This window comes from Ostrea edulis, chromosome 7 (assembly GCF_947568905.1).
Source record: "Ostrea edulis chromosome 7, xbOstEdul1.1, whole genome shotgun sequence".
Lineage (NCBI taxonomy): Eukaryota > Metazoa > Mollusca > Bivalvia > Ostreida > Ostreidae > Ostrea > Ostrea edulis.
Window position 1 is genome coordinate 48,004,008 of NC_079170.1, and position 20,033 is coordinate 48,024,040.

General features: G+C 33.3%; 1 protein-coding gene across 1 annotated transcript in view; it reads right to left on the reverse strand.

Moving 5' to 3' along the window:
* Positions 1-1,169: 1,169 nt before the first annotated feature.
* The window catches only part of LOC125656458 (multiple epidermal growth factor-like domains protein 10), a 28,878-nt gene continuing 10,014 nt past the window's right edge, over positions 1,170-20,033 (reverse strand). The window contains exons 3-8 of the mRNA XM_056145733.1: positions 10,069-10,158; positions 9,848-9,899; positions 3,957-4,040; positions 3,204-3,268; positions 2,858-2,982; positions 1,170-1,841 (exon numbers count right to left, since the gene is read on the reverse strand). Coding sequence (XP_056001708.1) covers positions 2,858-2,982; positions 3,204-3,268; positions 3,957-4,040; positions 9,848-9,899; positions 10,069-10,158 — 416 coding nt within the window. The 3' untranslated portion in view covers positions 1,170-1,841. The remainder of the gene's footprint in view (positions 1,842-2,857; positions 2,983-3,203; positions 3,269-3,956; positions 4,041-9,847; positions 9,900-10,068; positions 10,159-20,033) is intronic.

The following is a 20,033-nucleotide window of genomic DNA, read 5'->3' on the forward strand; positions in this document are numbered from 1 at the left end:
TGTGTTTCATAATAATTGTTAAACCGTTCGTTACATACTTTGACTACCAATTACTCCGTTCATCTGATGAAGATATAAGTTTACGGTGGATGTCACCTGTCAACAGAGCAAGTTTACCCCTCACAGACACCTGATCCATCTCTGCTGTTTCAAAAGGTCAGTGCTTATCCTACTTTCAATTTTGTATTATTTATGGGAATTATCATATTGATCATTGTTTGTTACCTTCACTTTTTCCTGTAAAATTTGTTTCCCAATAAATTGAATATATCTAGAATTCCATGAGTTGGCCAATTGTCATTTTACCTATTAAAAACCGTATCTTTTTAGAACTCTAGAATACGGAGCTGATAGAAAACATTACTTTCTATCATCCACACATTTTATGTGCAAAGTGAAAATACAGAGGTATTGAAATATATTAAGATTTCCTCGTTACATGTAAACAAGGTGGACACTATTTGAAAGATGATTTTGATCAAAAACAAATTATTGGTTCGAAACAAACTATTGTATTCACAAAATGCGAAATAATAAGTATATCTGGTGTAAATTATCTTGTCACTACAATATTATTTATAACGGACATCGATATATGAAATCAAAATACTTTGAAATAACAAATATACCATATGCAATGTATATGTACAAGAGTATTAAAAAGATGGCATTCAAAGTTTTACCTGCTTAATTAGTCCTTTTCTGATACAGTGCATCACACATAGTTTAATTATCCATGGCGTCTGTCCGTAAAATATTTAACCACAGTAATCACACGACATTTTCCTCAAAACGTCTGTGTGACACCGATATATCTAAACCTACTCCAACTTTTATAAACTTTAGCGTCTTCAGAGAAACTGAAGCAAGCGACATAACGCAAAACAAAACAAAAAAAAACCTAGTTCCCACGTATGAACGGCATATCAAGTATGCATATGGATATATATATTGCGGTACCACATATAAAGCAGTAATTCTGATAGCATTATAGAAAAATTCTTGGATCCACACATGCTCCTCACATTAATGCTCCTCACACCAACGGGGAATTGGATACGTAGAGTGGTAATGAATACACACCTTTTAAGAAGTGGAGATCCTGAAAACAAAACTACATTACCTTGTATTTTCCATGTGCGCTAAAGTTTAAATTATTTCAAGACCTGTTAAGATATTTAAATATGATTTAATTCCCATGCAATTTTAAAAATACGTCGATTCAGTTTTGTCATTTACATAAACATCAGCAGCATAAAAGATATCAAAATTGTCACTCAAATCCTTCAATCCAAAACAGTTCACAGTGCTTGTGTTGCTTTGTAAGTCAAAATCCGATTCCTGCTTCTTCTTCTCTTTGCTATTTTGAACACTGTTCACATTAAGTTGTGGTCTGATTTTATCTTTTGGAAGAACTTTCTCTTTACATACAGTGCTATAAACATATTCTTCACATCCGGTTTCCTCCATCTCAGTGAAAGGTGGATGTCCATTACTGATACATTCTTTTGAACCTGTAATCTCATCATCCTCGGGTAAAACTACATTAGACATGAACTCATTAATTTCTGTGTAAATGTCGTCTACTTCATGCGTTCTACACGACACTTTATTTGTGTTCCTAAGACCTGAAAATTTCTTGTATCTACATATTTCCGCTATAACTATTAGTATTATCACCAGGGATATTAGTGTCACGGATGTTATTACTATTGGCGTAAGAATAATATTGATGTGAAATTTAGATGTCTCGTTACCATTTCCTTGTTGTGTTACATTTTCTGTAACTTTCACCGTAGACTCTGAGGATATGAAATAATCCATAGAATTTGTACCCGCCTCTACAAAATACAATGTTCTTCTCTTCAGTGTGAGGGTATGACACAACGCAGTACATTTATATAGCAGTCTGGAAATAGATGCCATAATCTACCCTTTCCCATTTTTGACAACATCTGCTATTTCCGGTAGAGTACCACTATTTCCAAAAGGTATGTCATTTTAGCAAAGTAAACCCAAACAAAAACTCATGTTTCTCCAGGAAGAATTAAGTTAAATACGTTGATATATGGATAACAAATTCAACATGCAAAACTTTTAATTAATATGGCAACTGCTTATTGGAAGATGTTTTACACTCATTTACATCTTCACCCAAGGACGCATCTCTCTGATTTACGCGTGATATCCAAATGAACGGAAAATATTTTTGATATAATTTAATTACTTTTATAAGAATTGTATTTATGCAAAAGGTCATCCCCAAAAAACATTACTTGTCAGCAAACCATATCAATAATGAAATATGACACTGGTCCGCTTCCAACGTCTGAATGGTTCTCTCAAAGATACTGCCTCTCAATAGTTATATTAAAAATTTTAAACTTGACATAAGAAAAATACATTTACTCTACAATATCTAATTTTTAGATTTCCGACTGATTAGGGCAAATTATGAAATTAAATTATATGGATGGATAGCCAAATATATCAGGATCATGGTCAATAAAGCAGCGGTTGTGAAGCACATTCACAATTCCTGCGAACAATAAAGAATGTTGAGTAGTATTAGATGTTTAAAGAGTTGGGGGAGGAATGACATAAAATTCAAGTATAAACAACTCTGTTGCAAAATTGATTTTAAATCAAACTATTGTATACGTATGTAATATGACATGATAATGTTCCTTATTTTCACCCTTTTTTTAATTTCAATCATTTGTTTTAATTTTGCTTTACCGTGAAGATTACTAATACATTTTCTTTGTATATTGCTCTTTATTTCATTTAAATCGCAGAACAGTTTGGTGGATTTCATAACATAGTGTTTGTTGATTTGTTTCCTATACATATTTACCTATAACTTGTTCACATCCATATATGTGATTACATTTTGAACAATTGCCATATTGCATCCCATTCCATATAGTGGTGTCGGACATGGGCTGGAGCAGCTGTTTCCGTAATATCCAGGGGGACACTCTACAATTCAGGTATACTAAAATCATGACTAATATGCTTTTTGTTGAAATTTAGGCATTAACTTCCGTACGTATATGCACATAAATAAAAATATACAGAATAATTACACCACCAATGAAAAATCACGGAAATATTCAATTCATATTATGTTATGTGCTTTTCTTTAACGCACGATCAAACTCTATAAAACACATTCATACAAATGAAGCAAAGTAAATTACCTCTACATACGTTCCCCACATTGTAATAGTTTTCGCAGCATTCTGGTGAACCGTCTACATTGATTCTGAAAAATGCCCATTTCATTGAACTTGGCCACATAAATAATTTAAAGTAAGTCCACCTTCATGTGACATCATACGATTCCGATAAATCATTGATTTATTTAGATTGATCTGTGTTTTTCCAACTATCTATCTTGTATTGCTTATATGAGTTTTGAGATTGATCACTGTTCGTTACCTTCACCTTTCAATGATGAACGATAGGAACATCAACTTTGTTAAAGTCTTTTCCGATAATTACTTTTCAAAATCTTATCAAACATTACATATTTTGAAAATCTACGTTATATATCAATAATCAAGCATAGGTTTCAAAATAGTGAATCCAAGGACAATAACTCTGTTTCCATTGATTTCTTTATCAAGACCATTATATGATAGATTCCCTTTATTTTTCACAGACATTTCGTATAGTTTTTGAAAGAAACAGATTTCATGAAATTGTTATGCATACTACACTGTATTTTATCTTTATAATCATTTTTGTGAAATTAAGGAAAATTGCAATTTTCTGACGGTGATAAATGAATCTGATTATGTGCATCGTGCATCTTGAATAAAGCTATGACCTATATAATTCATTTGATGATTGACTAGTTTCAACTCTAGATAAATAATTTCTATACTTTTGTCAGATAATAATGCGAACAGGAGTTACCTTAAATAAATGCATTGCCACAAATTTCTTACCCCTTTGAACAACTTACAGCACCAGTCACCCGCGTCAAAAGAAATGTTGTACACCAAACATACGCAAAAATAAGATTCATCATACTCGTAGTTTATAAACCGCAAAAAAGGATTTCAAATCCATATTATATATTTCAGCATAAGTCAGCTTGCATAAAAAGCGGATATTCCTAACAGAACGTAATTTATATTAAAACTTCCTGTATGCAAAAGTTAAACTCAATGTTCCTGGTTTAGTGACACTAGCATATGTGCCTCTTCAATACGCAATTTCTGATTTCCCCAATAGAGATTTCCCTTTGTCTAATTTTTGCGCACGATGAGACTCAAAGTTTATTTAAGAGACGTGATGGATACAAATGGTGATATTGATAAAGGTAAAAATGAGGACGTCAAATCATTTATTCTAAAAGGTCCTAAAACAGAGAACCTCAGTCTTTCAATTTACGTTAGAACTCCATCTCTATTATGAATTATCTCAAAGATTGTGCCAGACGATAGGCTGAATATGAAAACGAACTTGATACCTTCTTTAAATGGATTAAGATATTAAGAGGAATATTAAAACCCCGTATTAGACACATTAAAACAAAACTACGTACCACAATTCATTCTGTGTTTAGTAAACCAGACGTGATAAAATAATTAAATAGGTTACGCGAGGAATAAATTTTGGTTCCAGTGGAAAAAGCTTGTAACAACATAATTGACTTTGTTTGTAAGGATCAGAATTATAACTATCTTAAAGGAATTTGGCATTGTTTCCACATTTGATAATCTTCCTTATGCTCCAATTGTCCTTTCAAATAAAATCATGCTTCAGTTTTAACCACATTTGATATCCCAGTCAGTGGGATGGATGAATGAATTATCGTAGCTATATTGGATTCCTCAACTTCACAAAACCTTTTCAAACAAACATAGATTGTTACATCCAGTAAATGTTTTACAAAGCCCCTATCTTTGCTCCTCAGAAAAATATTAACTGCCGTAAAGGAGAACATTCATACTTAGTGTGCCCCAATATATACCAGAAGTGGTGTAAATCAAATGTGGATTCTATATTCTAAAGAACATTTAGTAAATTCAAAAACGCAAGACTTTTCTTAAATCAACAATATTAAAACGTATGACTTTCCAACACCTTCTACGACCATTCTTCATAATAAAATGAAGACTATACTTTTTGACATCATAAATAAAATGGAAAAATGAGATGTTCATATTTAGTGATCAGTCATACAAACATTGCTTTGTTAAACGCCACTCTAAATTCACGCACAAGTACTCTGAAGTTGAATTAAAATATAAACTGGGGTTCCACATTGACAATATCTCCGTATTCTTTGGTGACCAGGTCTTCCAACAGTTTGTTGAAATCACCATGGGTACGAATTGTGCTCCTTTGTTAGCTGACGTATTCTATATTCTTATGAGGCAAAATATAGTCAACGGATTCTATATGAAAAGAAACATATTTGGCGATAGCCTTCGACTTGACATTTAGATCTATCGAAAAAGTTTCATTTATTGATAATAATCACTTCCATTCATATGCCGGTTCGATATATTCAATTGAATTCAAAATAAAATACAAAACAGTATTTCAACATCTGCTTCCAACTTGAATATTTTATTGAAATATATGTTAACAACAATCTAACAACACAACATGATGACAAACTGGATTACTTAGGTTTTCCAACCTCATATTCCCATATTTATTCAGCACTTTCACTACAGGAAAAGACTTAAATTGGAATTGCATTTCCTGAAAATCTTACTCATAGTTTTATGTATGTATTCTTGTTTTGAATGATATCTTCAAATCAAAATTCCTCCAATACAGAATTACTTAACGAAGAAACTTAGCGGTCATAATGAATCCAAGGGTTATTTTCTTCCTGTAGAGCTAGTAGTTTACACCCGTGGTCCTGAACATGTCTATATAAGGGATATGCAGTATGAAATGCATATATGATGTAGAATGCAGTTTTTAGTGTGTATATACAGTAAAATGTTATAAAGGGGATTACAAAAAAGTATGCAGCAAACACAATGCGTAATGTGTTTCTGCAGCAAAATTCAGTGTGTGTTTAAGCATTCATGCAAAGTGAAACAATATAGCAATGTATATGTATTGTAACATTATATCTGTATCTAAACTGCTTTAAACATGATGTCATTACACATCCCTTCTTCTTTTTAACTTCTTTTTAATCGCAGAAAAGGAAAAAAAATATCAAAAATATTTCAATCGTAATACAATATCCATAAACATGAAATACCCGTGTTGTTTTACTGTGTGACAAAAATAATACCTTAAGGATTTACCATAAAAAAAAGTGTTACACCTGATATTTGGAGTAATGTCAATTTTTCGGGAAGTGCATTTTTTATTTCTGCATTGAAGGAAATTCAAAAGAAAAACTGGGGTCGCAATGCTTGTTATTGAGCTACAGTGCTCTAAATATGACCTCTTTGCAGTTAAAGATGCTCATAATTTATGCAATCAAACTTAATTTGTCTGTTGGTGTCAACACAAGATTAGCAACACAAATCAATCATTAACATAAGATAAATACATTACCATGTCTTCTAACAATACATATAAAAATTGTGTAATACAAGTAGTGGAAATAAACAATCACTTTTTTGCACTTGATATACGAAAAACTTCATGATATCAAATTTGACCGTTTAAAAGGACATGTTAGAAGTAATGTCAGTTTCTAACATTTCAAACATTTTTCTTAAACTTTAAAATGGACCTAAAAAAAATTGGGGTTAGAAATCAAACTTTTGAATTATTGGCGAACTATTGAGTGTTTATATGAATTTTCGAGTAAATAAATTCAAACTTTTAAAAAAATTAATTGGTGTTCTGTTTGAAAGAAAATATATCAATAATTTTTTTAAAAATTACAACATCTGAACTAGTTCTAAGTCTGAACTACTTATATCATAACTCTAAAACTGAAATACACTTATAGAAGTATAAAAACACAAGATATATTGGATGAAACAGAAACTGTAATATTATGCAGATTTAGAACTTTTTTTTATTAAAAAATGACTCCGCCACAAAAATAATCCCTGCCAAACCCTTTCAAAACTTGAATTGACACAAAAATGTAAAGTTCAGTAATATATTGTAGTATGTTTGCACAAATGAGATCAGTATTGAACCAGTAAATGCTTAGTTGTAGCATCCTGGACAGTTGTGCTTAATAGTTCAGGAACTAACTTCCTTAAATAGCAATGAAGAACATGCTAGATTTTTTTTGTCCATGAAGTAAAATGAAAAATTTATTGTAGCAAAAATGTAGAAATAATTGAAAGCTGTTCTTTGCAATGTACATTCCTACGAGTACCTCAATAGACTCAACAACTGCTTCAAATTACAAAAAAAAAAACTCTGCTGGGTTTTCCTCATTTAATGCTACATGTATGATATGCTTGGTTGTATAGAAATTGCTACTCCCTGACTGTTGGCCACTACATGGCTAGCTACGCGCTGATATCACTGATGGTAATTTCTCTTCCGTGGCTCCCATATCCACCTCCATCGCACTGGATACATGTACCTCGTAATTTTCATCCGAGTTTAATCCGATTGACTTTCTGGCAACTTCACGTGCAACATAAATGACATTGGCACCAATGATGATACTGTGTTCTCACTTATGAGATAATCATCAGATCTACAATGTAGCTCCCAAATTAGTTATGAATTGAAGAATAAATAAAAACTATCTGGGACATGATTAAATGTATTTTACTGTACAGCTGTACATGACGCAATCGACGTAGTTGCATGTAAATGAATGATCAAGTAAAGATAACGAACAGTCATTAATTTCAGAAATAAAAAAATACAGAATTAAGGGAAAGGCAAACACTAGATTTTGGACATGCCAGAGGTGGGATTAGGTAACTAGGATGTGTAAGATTCGCCTGTTGACTGGTTACATCCGCTAGGAGCCCTATATATTGATCAGGTAAACTGAGAAATCCGAACGCAAAATCAGTATTTAAAGAACGGCTTAAACATTGATATAAAATATGTCAGTAAATATCGGACCGAGTGATAGTTTGTATTTTCAAATTAAATTGAAAACAATCATAAAATTTTCAAAATGATGACTTTAAACGAGACTGTTTAGACCCCTGCAATATAAAATATTTGTCAGTGGCATGTCTCTATTTATAAATTGTTCACACGCAGAACATTATCTTGAATATAGAATTAATTGAGAGACATGAATATACTAATGATTTAATTTACAATACCTCTCAATGTGTTGAATATTATCTGATTTATTTCATATCAATTGTTAATCCGTTCTTTAAATACTTTGACTTCGGATTACTCCGTTCATTTTATGAAGATATAATTGTCATGGCGGCTGTCATCTGTCAACAGGGGATACGTACTCCTCTTGGGCACCTGCGCATACCTCTGGTGTTTGTGTCCAGGAGTCCATGTTGCCCTACTCTCAATCTTGTATTCTTTATGGATATTATGAGATTGATCACTGTTGTTTTCACTTTTTCATGTGAAACTACTTCATAATAAATTAAATATATTTAGAACTCCATGAATTGGGCTATTGTTATTCTATCTATTAAACTAATTTCATTTTTAAAACTTGGGTTTGCATGACTGATAGAATGTATTACTTTCTATCATTCACACATTTTAGACACAAAGTGAAAACGCGAAAGTTTCGATAGATATTTTAATTTCAATATTTCACTTATTAATTCAGGTGGACCACTGATTGAAAGACATTTTGATGAAATGCGAAGTATGGGGTAGAAAAAACCCATCATGTTCATAACCTGCAAAATAATAATGAAATCACGTCTGGTCTAGATTAACCTTATGTTATCATCTATAACTGACAGGGACTATGAAATCAAATTCTTTGAAATACTTAACATAGCATGTGCATGTACATTTACCATAATACCAAAATGAGAGAATTAACAGTTTTCCTACTAAAGAGTTCTCTTTTGAGACTGTGCATCGCACACTGTTTAAATTATACATGGCATACTTACGCAAAATATTTACCACTCTTCCCTCAAAACGTTTGTGTATCGCTCAAATATCCAAACTACTTCAAATTTTATAAACTGCATCGTCTTCATAGAAAGTGAAACCAGTGACTCAATTCATATGGCGAAAACGTCTCGTCATCTCGTATTAACCCTTATTGAATAAACATGTGAAAAAGAATACCGAGATATCACAAATAAAGCAGTAATTCCGACACATATATGGACAAATGTTTGAATCTACACATGTCCCTCGCATTGGTCGATGTGAGTAGATATATAACTGAATAGCAAATACTGCAGAGTAATGTCTGATATTTTTAGTTTTCCTTATACTAAATTCATAATAATCGTATTGATATGAATATGTAGCGATTAGACATGGATTGTTATCAATGGGAAATATACACATAATTGCGTTCATGTAGGGTAGCACTTAGTACATGTCTTATGAGAAGTGGAGATCCTGAAAACAGAACTACATTATTTTGTATTTCCCGTGTGTGCTAAAGTCTTAATCATTTCATAAACTGTTTAAGATGTTTACACATACTTTTAAATCTTATACAACATTTGAAATATTGTCATTGACAAAAACATAAGCAGCATATAGACTCATATAATTTACATCGAAACAGTATACAGTGCTTGTATTGCTTTGAAAGTCAAAATATGCTTCTTGCTCGTTCTTCTCTTTGTTATTTTGAATAGTATTCACATTAACTTGATACCTTCTATGTCTGGTTTTATTTTTCGAATTAACTTTCTATTTACACACATTGCTATCAACATATTCGTTTTCCTCCATCTCAAATAGTGATACATGCCCGTTACAGATACATTCTTTCGAACTTGGAATCTCATTCTTTTCGTGGTAACCTATGTTATCCATATACTCATTATTTTCTGCGCAAATGTTGTCTTCTACATGAAATCTAGAATATACCTAATTCGTAAGATTAAGACATCACCAGGGATATTAGTGTCACGAATGTTAGTACTATTTACGCACGAGTTACATTGATGTGAAATTAGAACGCCTCGTTACCATTTTCCTTTTGCGTTCCATTTTCGTTCACTTTCACCGTACGCGTAGACTCTGATGACAGAAAATAATCCACAGTACTTATCGCTGCATCTAAAAGAACAGAAAATAATCCAATGTATTTATTGCTGCATCAAAATAGATTGTCTTCATTTTAGTGTGTGGATTTGTCACAACGCAGTACATCTTGATAATCGGTATTATGTAGCAGTCTAGAAACAAATAAAATAATGTAGCCCTCTTCATTTAAAAAAAAATCTGATACTTCCGGTAGAGCATCACCATTCCAAATGTGCACAAACGTTTTTCTAGTTTGAATAAATTTAAATAAGGTGAAATATAGATTCTAACTCAACATGCAAAATCTTTCATTAACATAAATGATTATATGTGTTTTCCCACTCGTTTACACCTTTACCCAAAGACAGTTTTCACGTTTACAGAAAATACAAATGATCAGAAAATATTGATATTTTGGACAAATAGATATTGCTGACTTTTAATACAATTTGGTTACTTTTATAAAAATTGTCTTTAAGCAAACAATCTCCATAATATTACTCTTCAGCAAATCATAGGAATAAAGATATTTGGCCTTCAGACCCGCTCCCAATTTTTGATTTCGGAAAAAATACTGTTACTCTACAATATTGATTTTTATATTTTGCAGTGATTTCATTCCCAACACTAGCGAAAATTACATGAAATTTAATGTTTTTGGATAAACAATCGAACATTTCAACAGTGGTTAAAAAGCAGTGATTGCACATCACATCCATAATTTCTGCAAATAAATTTTGAGTGTTGTAAATATTTTAAGAGGTAACAATGGAATATTGGAAAAATGAAGAATGAAAAATGTTGATGTAAAATTTATTTCGAATTTCATTATAACCCAAAGTGTAATATGATATGAATTACTGGGCACATTTTGGTATTCGATTATTTCTGTTTTAATTCCATGTTGCCATAAAGTTTACTATTATATGATGTTGTATCTTTGCTTATAAATTTTAGATAGCTTACTAAGTATTAAAGAAATATTGTTCGTCATTTCATTTATATCGTACAACATTTTCGTGGATTTCATGACGTAGTGTTTGTTGTTCACAGCCATATCTGTAATTTTAGTTTGAACAATTGTCACAGCACAAATTCAATATAGTGTTGTCGGACAGGGACTGTAGAGTTAATTCAATAATACACAACAATACATCAATGACCAATGATTTTGCCAAATCGTATGACATCACATGAAAGTGGATTACTTTAAATCATTTCTGTGACCAATTTTATTGAGATGGTAATTTTTCGGAATCAATGGAAATGGTTGACTGGAATGCTGCATAAACTTTTACATGTGGGGAACGTATGTAGAGATACCTTGATTTGCTTCATTTGCATGAATGTGTTTTAAAGAACTTGATCCTGTGTAAAATAATGGTACAAAACATAATATTGCCGTGAATTGAATATTTCCATGAATGTTCATTGGTGGTTTAGTAATTCTGTATGAAAGGTGAAGATAACGAACAGTGATAAATCCCATAACTATAATAAGCAATACACAATAGATAGTTGGGCAAACACGGACCCCTGGACACACCAGAGGTGGGATCGGGTGCCTAGGAGGAACAAGCATCCCCTGTCGACCGGTCACACCCGCCATAAGCCCCTTATCTTACCCAGGTAAACGGAGTTATCCGTAGTCAAAATCCGTGTGCCAAGAACGGTCTAACAAACGACATCAAACACGTCAGACAGTATTTGACCCAATGATAGGTTTTATTGGCAAACTAGATCGTTATAACGATCATAGAATTTGCAAAATGTTGACTTTAAACGAGACTGTTGAAATCCCAGTACCATCAACGTGTTTGTCTGAAGCCTACCTCGATTTAAACACTGACCATACGCAGAAAAGCTATTGCGTATCGAATCAGTTGAGAGACATCAACGCCATATGTAGGTGATAGTGGAATTTTGCTACATAAATCTGGTTTTAAAAATGTGACTTATCACTAGATTCGGATATTTCCGTTTTCTATTTTTGTTGAAGAAGCAGCTGTCTGTGATGTCAAAAAGTCTAGTCTTAAATTTATCGTGTGGAATGGTCGTGTTAAGTGTTTAAAAGTCATAAGTGTTTTGATGTTGTTGATTTGAGAAAACTCTTGTGATTTCAACTTTACTAGAATCCACATTTGATTTACACCACTTCTGGTATATGTAGTCGCACAGGAAGTTTGAAGTTTCTCCTTCACAGCTGTTAATATTTAGTCTATACTTTTATTCATATGCATATACGTGCGGAAGTCATTACCCACATTTCCACAAATAGTATATCTCATATTATTTATGGTTTCAGTATTCCTGAATAGATTCTATTCACGCGTTGGTAATTAAAATTCAAAAACGAGGCTGAACCGACTACGGCATTCCTGGAGACAAAGTGAAATGACGTGGCCCTACAAAAGTTGGTCAGCGTGGGCATATGTGCCAGAGATGAATATGTCATTTGCAAAATCATTGATTTATTTAGAATAATAAACTCTGCTGAAGTCTTTCCCAATTATTATACAAAAACCTGTTATAGAGGTTAGCACGTCGACTGCTGAACTGTAGATCGCAGCTTCGAGTCCAGCAGGGATTTTGTATTATTTTTTTTAGTTTGATTTCTACTTAAACTGCATTTTTTGACTAAATAAGGTAAATTGCAAAGTTTTCATTTTCAAATTGTTGTTGTACATATCTTTCATTTTTCATTCATATCAAATTTATCTAGTGTCGCATACCTCCTCTTGAAAGCCTAAGTTAAAATTGTTCAAATTTCGGTTGAGCATCACTGAAGATACATTATTTGTCGAAATGCGCATCTGGTGCAGCAAAATTGGTACCGTATAAGTTTTACATATTGACCCCTGGGTCGAGGTCTCTGCTGATGGACTGTTAGTCCCCGAAGGTCTCTACAAAATCCGAAATAGCAATAAACTTGTAAGAGCTACATTTATGTATTTTAGGGAAAAACAAAGTGCCAAAACGTGGAGTCAAATTCGTCTAAGGATAAGAGCTATGTATGAGGGAGATAATCCTTAATTTTGAAATGAATTTCTAAATTTTAACACAGCAATTATTATATAAATCCGTATTTCCAAGCTAGTAACGAAGTACTTAGCTATTGGGCTAAATAGACCCCCGAGGACAAACAGTCCACCAGCAGAGGCCTCGACCCAGGGGTCATAATCTAAAACTTATACGGTACCAATTTTGATGCACCAGATGCGCATTTCGACAAACAATGTCTCTTCAGTGATGCTCAACCGAAATTTGAATAATAAGTTTTTAACGCCGTGTGAGGGCCTTTATCACCATCACATATTAGGCTAACAGTTATACGATGCCTCCAGAGCTGATAGAACTGAAACGGCGTAAATCAGTACAATGGAATGTTTTGCATCGATTCATTTTGAGTACCAGCATAGATTCGCAATACTAAGGGGAACAAATCTATAAGCTTTATACTCAAATTCGCAAAAAGAGATCGACAACAATATTTCCAGATTACCGTATATCTTGGAATGTGAGAAATTTTGCATACCTTGTTAGGCTTAGCGAGATGGTTGCACATATTCCATTCTCATATGTTGATTTTGTAGGTTATATACAATGGTAGTCGGACGTTTCGGCCCAAAGACACTTCGGCCCAAAAGTCGGACACTTCGGCCCAGACATTTCGGCCCAAAAAATTGGACACTTCGGCTAAAAGACATTTCGGCCCTAATTTTTTTTGTATGAGACACTTCGGCCCATATTTATCATTTTGCTAACATCACCCATATCACTGCGTTTCCACAACATAATGTTATAGTTATTGTTGTCGATTTCTTTTTGCGAATTTGAGTAAAAAGTGTCATTGTGCCGAAGTGTCAATAGGCCAAAATGTGTTTGGGCCGAAATGTCTGACATTCATATAAAAAAAAATATATATATATATGTTCGTATATCCAAGGTGAAGATAACGAACAGTGATCAATCTTATAACTCCTACCGGCAATACAAAATAGATAGTTGGGTAAACAGGGACCCCTGGACACACCAGAGGTGGGATCAGGTGCCTAGGAGGAGTAAGCATCCCCTGTTGACCGGTCACACCCGCCGTGAGCCCCATATCCTGATCAGGTAAACGGAGTTATCCGCAGTCAAAATCAGTGTGCCAAGAACGGCTTAACAATCGGAATGAAACACGTCAGACAGCATTTGACCCAATGCGAGGTTGTATTGACGAACCAGATCGTTATAACGACCATAGAATTTGCGAAATGCTGACTTCAATCGAGACTGTTGAAATCCCTGTACCATCAACTTGTTTGTCAGTAGCTTACCTCGATTTAAAAACTGACTATACCCAGAACAAGCTCCTGCATATCGAATCGGTTGAGATGTATAAACACCATATGTAGGTGATAATGGAATATTGCTACATAAATGTGGGAAGTTGACGATGGAGAAGCTGAAATCATCCCGTTTGTCATACAGTTGAGTTGTTAGTTTGCCGTTAATGTCGACTTTCAATAAAATATCTTAAGTATGAAGCAGAAGTGGACGACTCTGTGGTGTCCTTTATTTCGAGCTCACAGGGATATATCAAATCGACATATGAATGAAAGCTATCATTGTTAATAGACAAAACGTCATCGATATATCTAAAAGTCGAATTGAAGGTAACAGCGAGAGATTTTTTCTTCTCACGTAGAAGTTTTTGAATAAATTCTGCTTCATATGAATATAAAAACAGGTCAGCTAACAAAGGAGCACAATTCGTGCCCATGGGAATTCCAACAGACTGTTGGAAGACCTGATCACCAAAGACCACGAAAATATTGTCAATGAGGAACTCTAGCATATTTTTTATTTATACTTCAGAGTACTTGTGCGTGGAATCATAGTGGTGTTTAACAAAGTAAGTTTTTGAATGACTAATCACTAGATATGAATATTTCCGTTTTCCGTTTTTGTTGAAGAAGCAACTGTCTATGATGTCAAAAAGTCTCGTCTTTAATTTATCGTGAGGAATGGTCGTGTATAGTGTTGAAAAGTCATAGGTTTTAATGCTATTGATTTGGGGAAAATTCTGTGATTTCAAGTTTACTAAAAGTTCTTTAAAAATTTTTAGAATCCACATTTGATTAACACCACTTCTGGCATATGCAGTCGCACAGTAAGTTTGAAGTTTCTCCTTCACAGTTGTTAACATTTTCGTGAGGAGCAAAGATAGGGGTTTGGTAGAGCACTTACTGGATCCAGCAATGTATCTTTGTTTGTAAGGGTTTTTATGTAGTTTAGGAATCCAGTATAGGTACGGTAACTCATATTCATTCGACCCATTGACTGGAATATTATCAATTTAAAGACTTTCCAATAAATTATGATAACTCGTAAATTGAGCATTTAAAACAAATTTTATGTCTGCCAAAATACCAAGTTGTGTGTGATTTTTGTTGGTCCTAAGCGCAAAAAAGGTGAGGGATTTTATATTGTTTACTGATAAGGTGGCTCATTGCACCATTATTTTGTTGAGTAACTCGTTAAAGCGCCCCATATGAAGACTTGAAGTATGATGTCACTATAATTATATATCTATTATTTTATGTCTCAACAACAAATATTTGCTTTTAACTAAGATATCATGATGTTTCGATTTAAAAGGGGTGAAATGGAGAATTAAAAATGGGCCAAATAGGATAATTTAGCGGACTTTTTCTATATACACTATTTCCTATGGGGTCTGGGGAAGTGGACGAGTCTGTATCATTGAAGTGGATAGTAAGTGCATAGGCGCCCTTGGGTGATAACGCTACTATACTTGATGATTTGTGATGTCTCCCTGTTAAACAGTCCATAATTGTATATTCGCGAACTTATATATACAATCGTGAAAATAGATTAACGCAACTGAGCCATTATTTGCATCTTTAAAAAGTTATCTTAAGTGGTGTTCCTGAATTTAGCAGATATTACTCAAAAAAGACTAGAAGTAGAATTACGATATCAATCAGTGTGTTTTGTGTAATTTTAACATCATTAACTTCACATAACACCACACAATAGTCAAACCATCATAAAAACAAAGCTAGGTTGTCTGTTTAATAACAGCTATTTTAAAATTATATTTGGATTCAATAATCTTGTTGTTATTATTTTGACTGATATACTTTCACCGATTTGATTTTTAGTACTGCTTAGCCAGTTAGCCAAAGGGTTGTAAATATCCCTCATTTTTCCGTTCTTTTATTTCTGTATAATTTCTCATGATAATTCATTCCTTCTAAACTCATACATATATAAATCGATGGATACGGAAACACAAATAAATTAGTGAACATGAAAGAAACACTCCTAGTTATGTTGATCGGTTGTTTGTTTTACGTCCTGTCGAGAATTGTTCACTCATATTGAGATATCACCAGTGACGTACCAAAAATCTAGACATATGCTTAGTGCTTAGGGGCGCAGAAGTAAGGATTTTTTAACGTGCCAATGATTGCTACTACATGAGACCACCGTTTTCAGGTCATATCCGAAGACCCGTGATTCTCACTTCTAAATGCCGAGTGTTTGGCAAAGAATCACTACCTATGCACTCATTTTAAAATCACTATTGTACCATGTTGGATTGTAGATTTTGTGTTGATGAAGAGGTCATTTGTAGATGCTGTTTCGTGTCGTGTTGTATACGTTTCCATACCTGCAGTTAATAAGAACACAAGGAACACATCCGTTTGTTTTAGCAATTGGTCATCATACGAATGTCAAAGAGAATGTAATGAAACGTTTACCTTTGGTACTTGGACATCCATATACATTATCACAGTCTAGAGCAAAACAGTTACACTCCAAACGGCAGAGGGGTCCATAGAAGAGACTAGGACATTTGGTTGTACAATTTACTCCATAATTGCCATTGGGACACTCTATCCGATAAATAAAGACAAATGATTCCGCATGTCAACCGAAATGGGTTCGTTTTCTTTATCATTAATAGGTGATGTACATGAAACTTACGTTCACAAATGCCGTTCACATCAACAAAACCATAACAGCATCTTGGGCTTTCATTGGGACCATATCTAAATGGAAACACTATTGATTGCAATATGCACCTCATTAACATCCATCATAATACATAAGAGTCTCTATCATTTCTCACAGAGTATTATTGATACAAATAACTTACTTGTAAGTACAGGAATTCACAGGTTTAATCATAGATATAATAACTGCAATTTTCAAATAGATTGCCCAATAATCAAATAACGAAGACCAGCACTTCATTGTGGTTCCTCGGGATAGTTTTGCTGTGTTCTGATGATTTACATTTCCTAATATTTGCATGTAAACATTTCAAGGAAGTAATAACCCACATCATGCTTTCAAAATAGGACACGTTTGCTAAACTTTCAGATCAAGGATAATTTGCATGGGGTTCCAATCTAAAGTTGTCTTCATGAGCAAAATAGGGAAACTTTTATGGATAATTCATATATCATGACTCTAATGTACATAAAAACTTAAATATCTGTAACACCAGTGAAAAGTTCAAGTATTTGAATGCATCATGTTCTAGGTGTAAAGTATATGGTAATTACTATTCATTTCAAATTACGCAAACGATTTTAAAGGGAAATACTTTCACTTAGAAATGCGGAAAATATTGAACTTGAAATTACACCTGTTCAAATCCTACTCGCATGTTCATACATAAGTTATTGTTTAAAATGAATAAATTCAAATGAAAGTTGGAGATGACGAACGGTGATCAATCTCCTAACTCCTATAAGCAAATCAAAATCCCGCCAATACAGAATTACTTCAAAAAGAAACCCAACGGTCACGGCAATTGCAAGGGTTATTTTCTTCATATAGAGCTAGTGGTGGCATAACGATCAATCTGCAACACCTACCACTGTACCATATGAATGAATATGCATACTTTTTAAGAAAGAAAACAACTTGATGGTTTTCATTCTATTTTCACCTTCCCCAATTATGGTTTGAAAAATTAATATTAAACTCGTCTTTCATGCATTAAGTTAGTAAGATTTTTGTTAGAAAATTTGTAAGCTTGCAACTTGGGGTTTTAATCAAAGAAGAATTATGTGATGATGATGATGATGATGATGATGATGACAACAATGATGATGGCGACGATGATGATAACGACGACGAATAATTGATTGATGTTTTTCCGCCACACTCAACAATTTTTCAGTTATCCCGTGGCGCCCAGTTTTTATTGGTGGAAGAGAGAACCCAGATACAATATACTTGGGAAGAGACAACCGACCTTTCGAAAGTAAACTGAGAAACTTTCTCACTTACCGCACGAGCAGGATTCAAACCCGCGCCGACAGAGGTGAGAGGCCGTGTGATTTTGAGCGCGATGCTCTAACCACTCGGCCACAACGACGATGGTAATGATGATGGTGATGATGATGGTGATGATGATGATGATGATGATGATGATGATGATGATGATGATATTGATGATGATGATGATGATGATGATGATGATATTGATGATGATGGTGATGATGATGATGATGGGGAATTCAATCATTGAGACACGAGAACACAATTGGTAACGAATGAGTAGTTTACATCGTGGTATTAGATGAACATATTCACAGACAGTATGTAATGTGTATATACAACAAATGTGTAGCATGGAATTTGTATATAGAGTCAAATGCTATAAAGTAAAGTGCGGAAAAATATGCGGTAAACGCAATGCGTAATATGTTTCTGCAGCAAATCCCATGTGTGTTTAGGTATTCATTAAAAGTGACACAAGATAGAAGGTGTCGATATTTTTTTTATTATTATTATCTTTCATAAATTATTTATTAGAAATGCATAGTTAAAATAGAATCTCTCTGGGTACGAGTTAGCTTTACTATTTGTCAACGTAATTGGGTTAACTCGTTCCACTTGAGATTAATTAAGTCTATTTTTATCATTTCGTACATTTTGGATCAGCTCATTGGACGAATAAGGCATGTCCTAATTCGCTCCACTTTTAACATTGATTGGCAAGCCTAAAGACCAAAAAATATGTAGTCTACGTTGTAAAAACGTTTTAAGATTAGTGTAGTTGTAGTGCTAGATGTATTTATATGTAGTTTTTGTTATTATTCTCTGTTGATATTGGCCAAATTATGTAATTCTTTTCGTTTGTCCTGAAGAAGGGACGGGTCGTCCCGATAATCTGACAATCTGGTTGTTCGTATCGTTGGTCATTTTAATTATTTATTTTATGCTTTATATATATATATATATATATATATATATATATATATATATATATATATATATATATATTTCACTGTAAGACTCAATTTGTCTATTAGTGACTTTACACAAGTTTGTGACGTCATAAATTGTTGTGCACAATATTTTGTATGTGCAACACTCGTGAATTTATGTCATACACTGGAGTTGTTAGGTGCAGTAATTTGCTAGTATCCAGCTTTGTACTGAAACTAATTTTTCTATGGAGAAAACTTCTAAATTGGTGAGTGTTAACTCTGAATGTTATTATTGTAATGTTTAGCAATGTAGTGATAGTGCATTAGTTTGATGATTATTTATATGATGGTACTTTCTAATTTCAGTAAAAAATCATCATTTAAGTTTATTTGCATTTATATTTACACTCATTATATATGATACTATAAGTGGAGTTTGAATGTTAGATGTGAGTATTCTTCATGCATTAGGTATAACGTGCAAAAAAATTAATTTCAATTTACACCATGCGTTATGCATCACTCGAAAGGTTGCAACTTAATGGTACAAAGGACACGAACCTAAGATGCAAACTGAGAGTTACTGCCCTTTGAATGCTTACTTGTGTGCGACATATCTGCCAAGTTATAATGAAAATAAAATAAAAAATAAAAACAAAGTTAAGT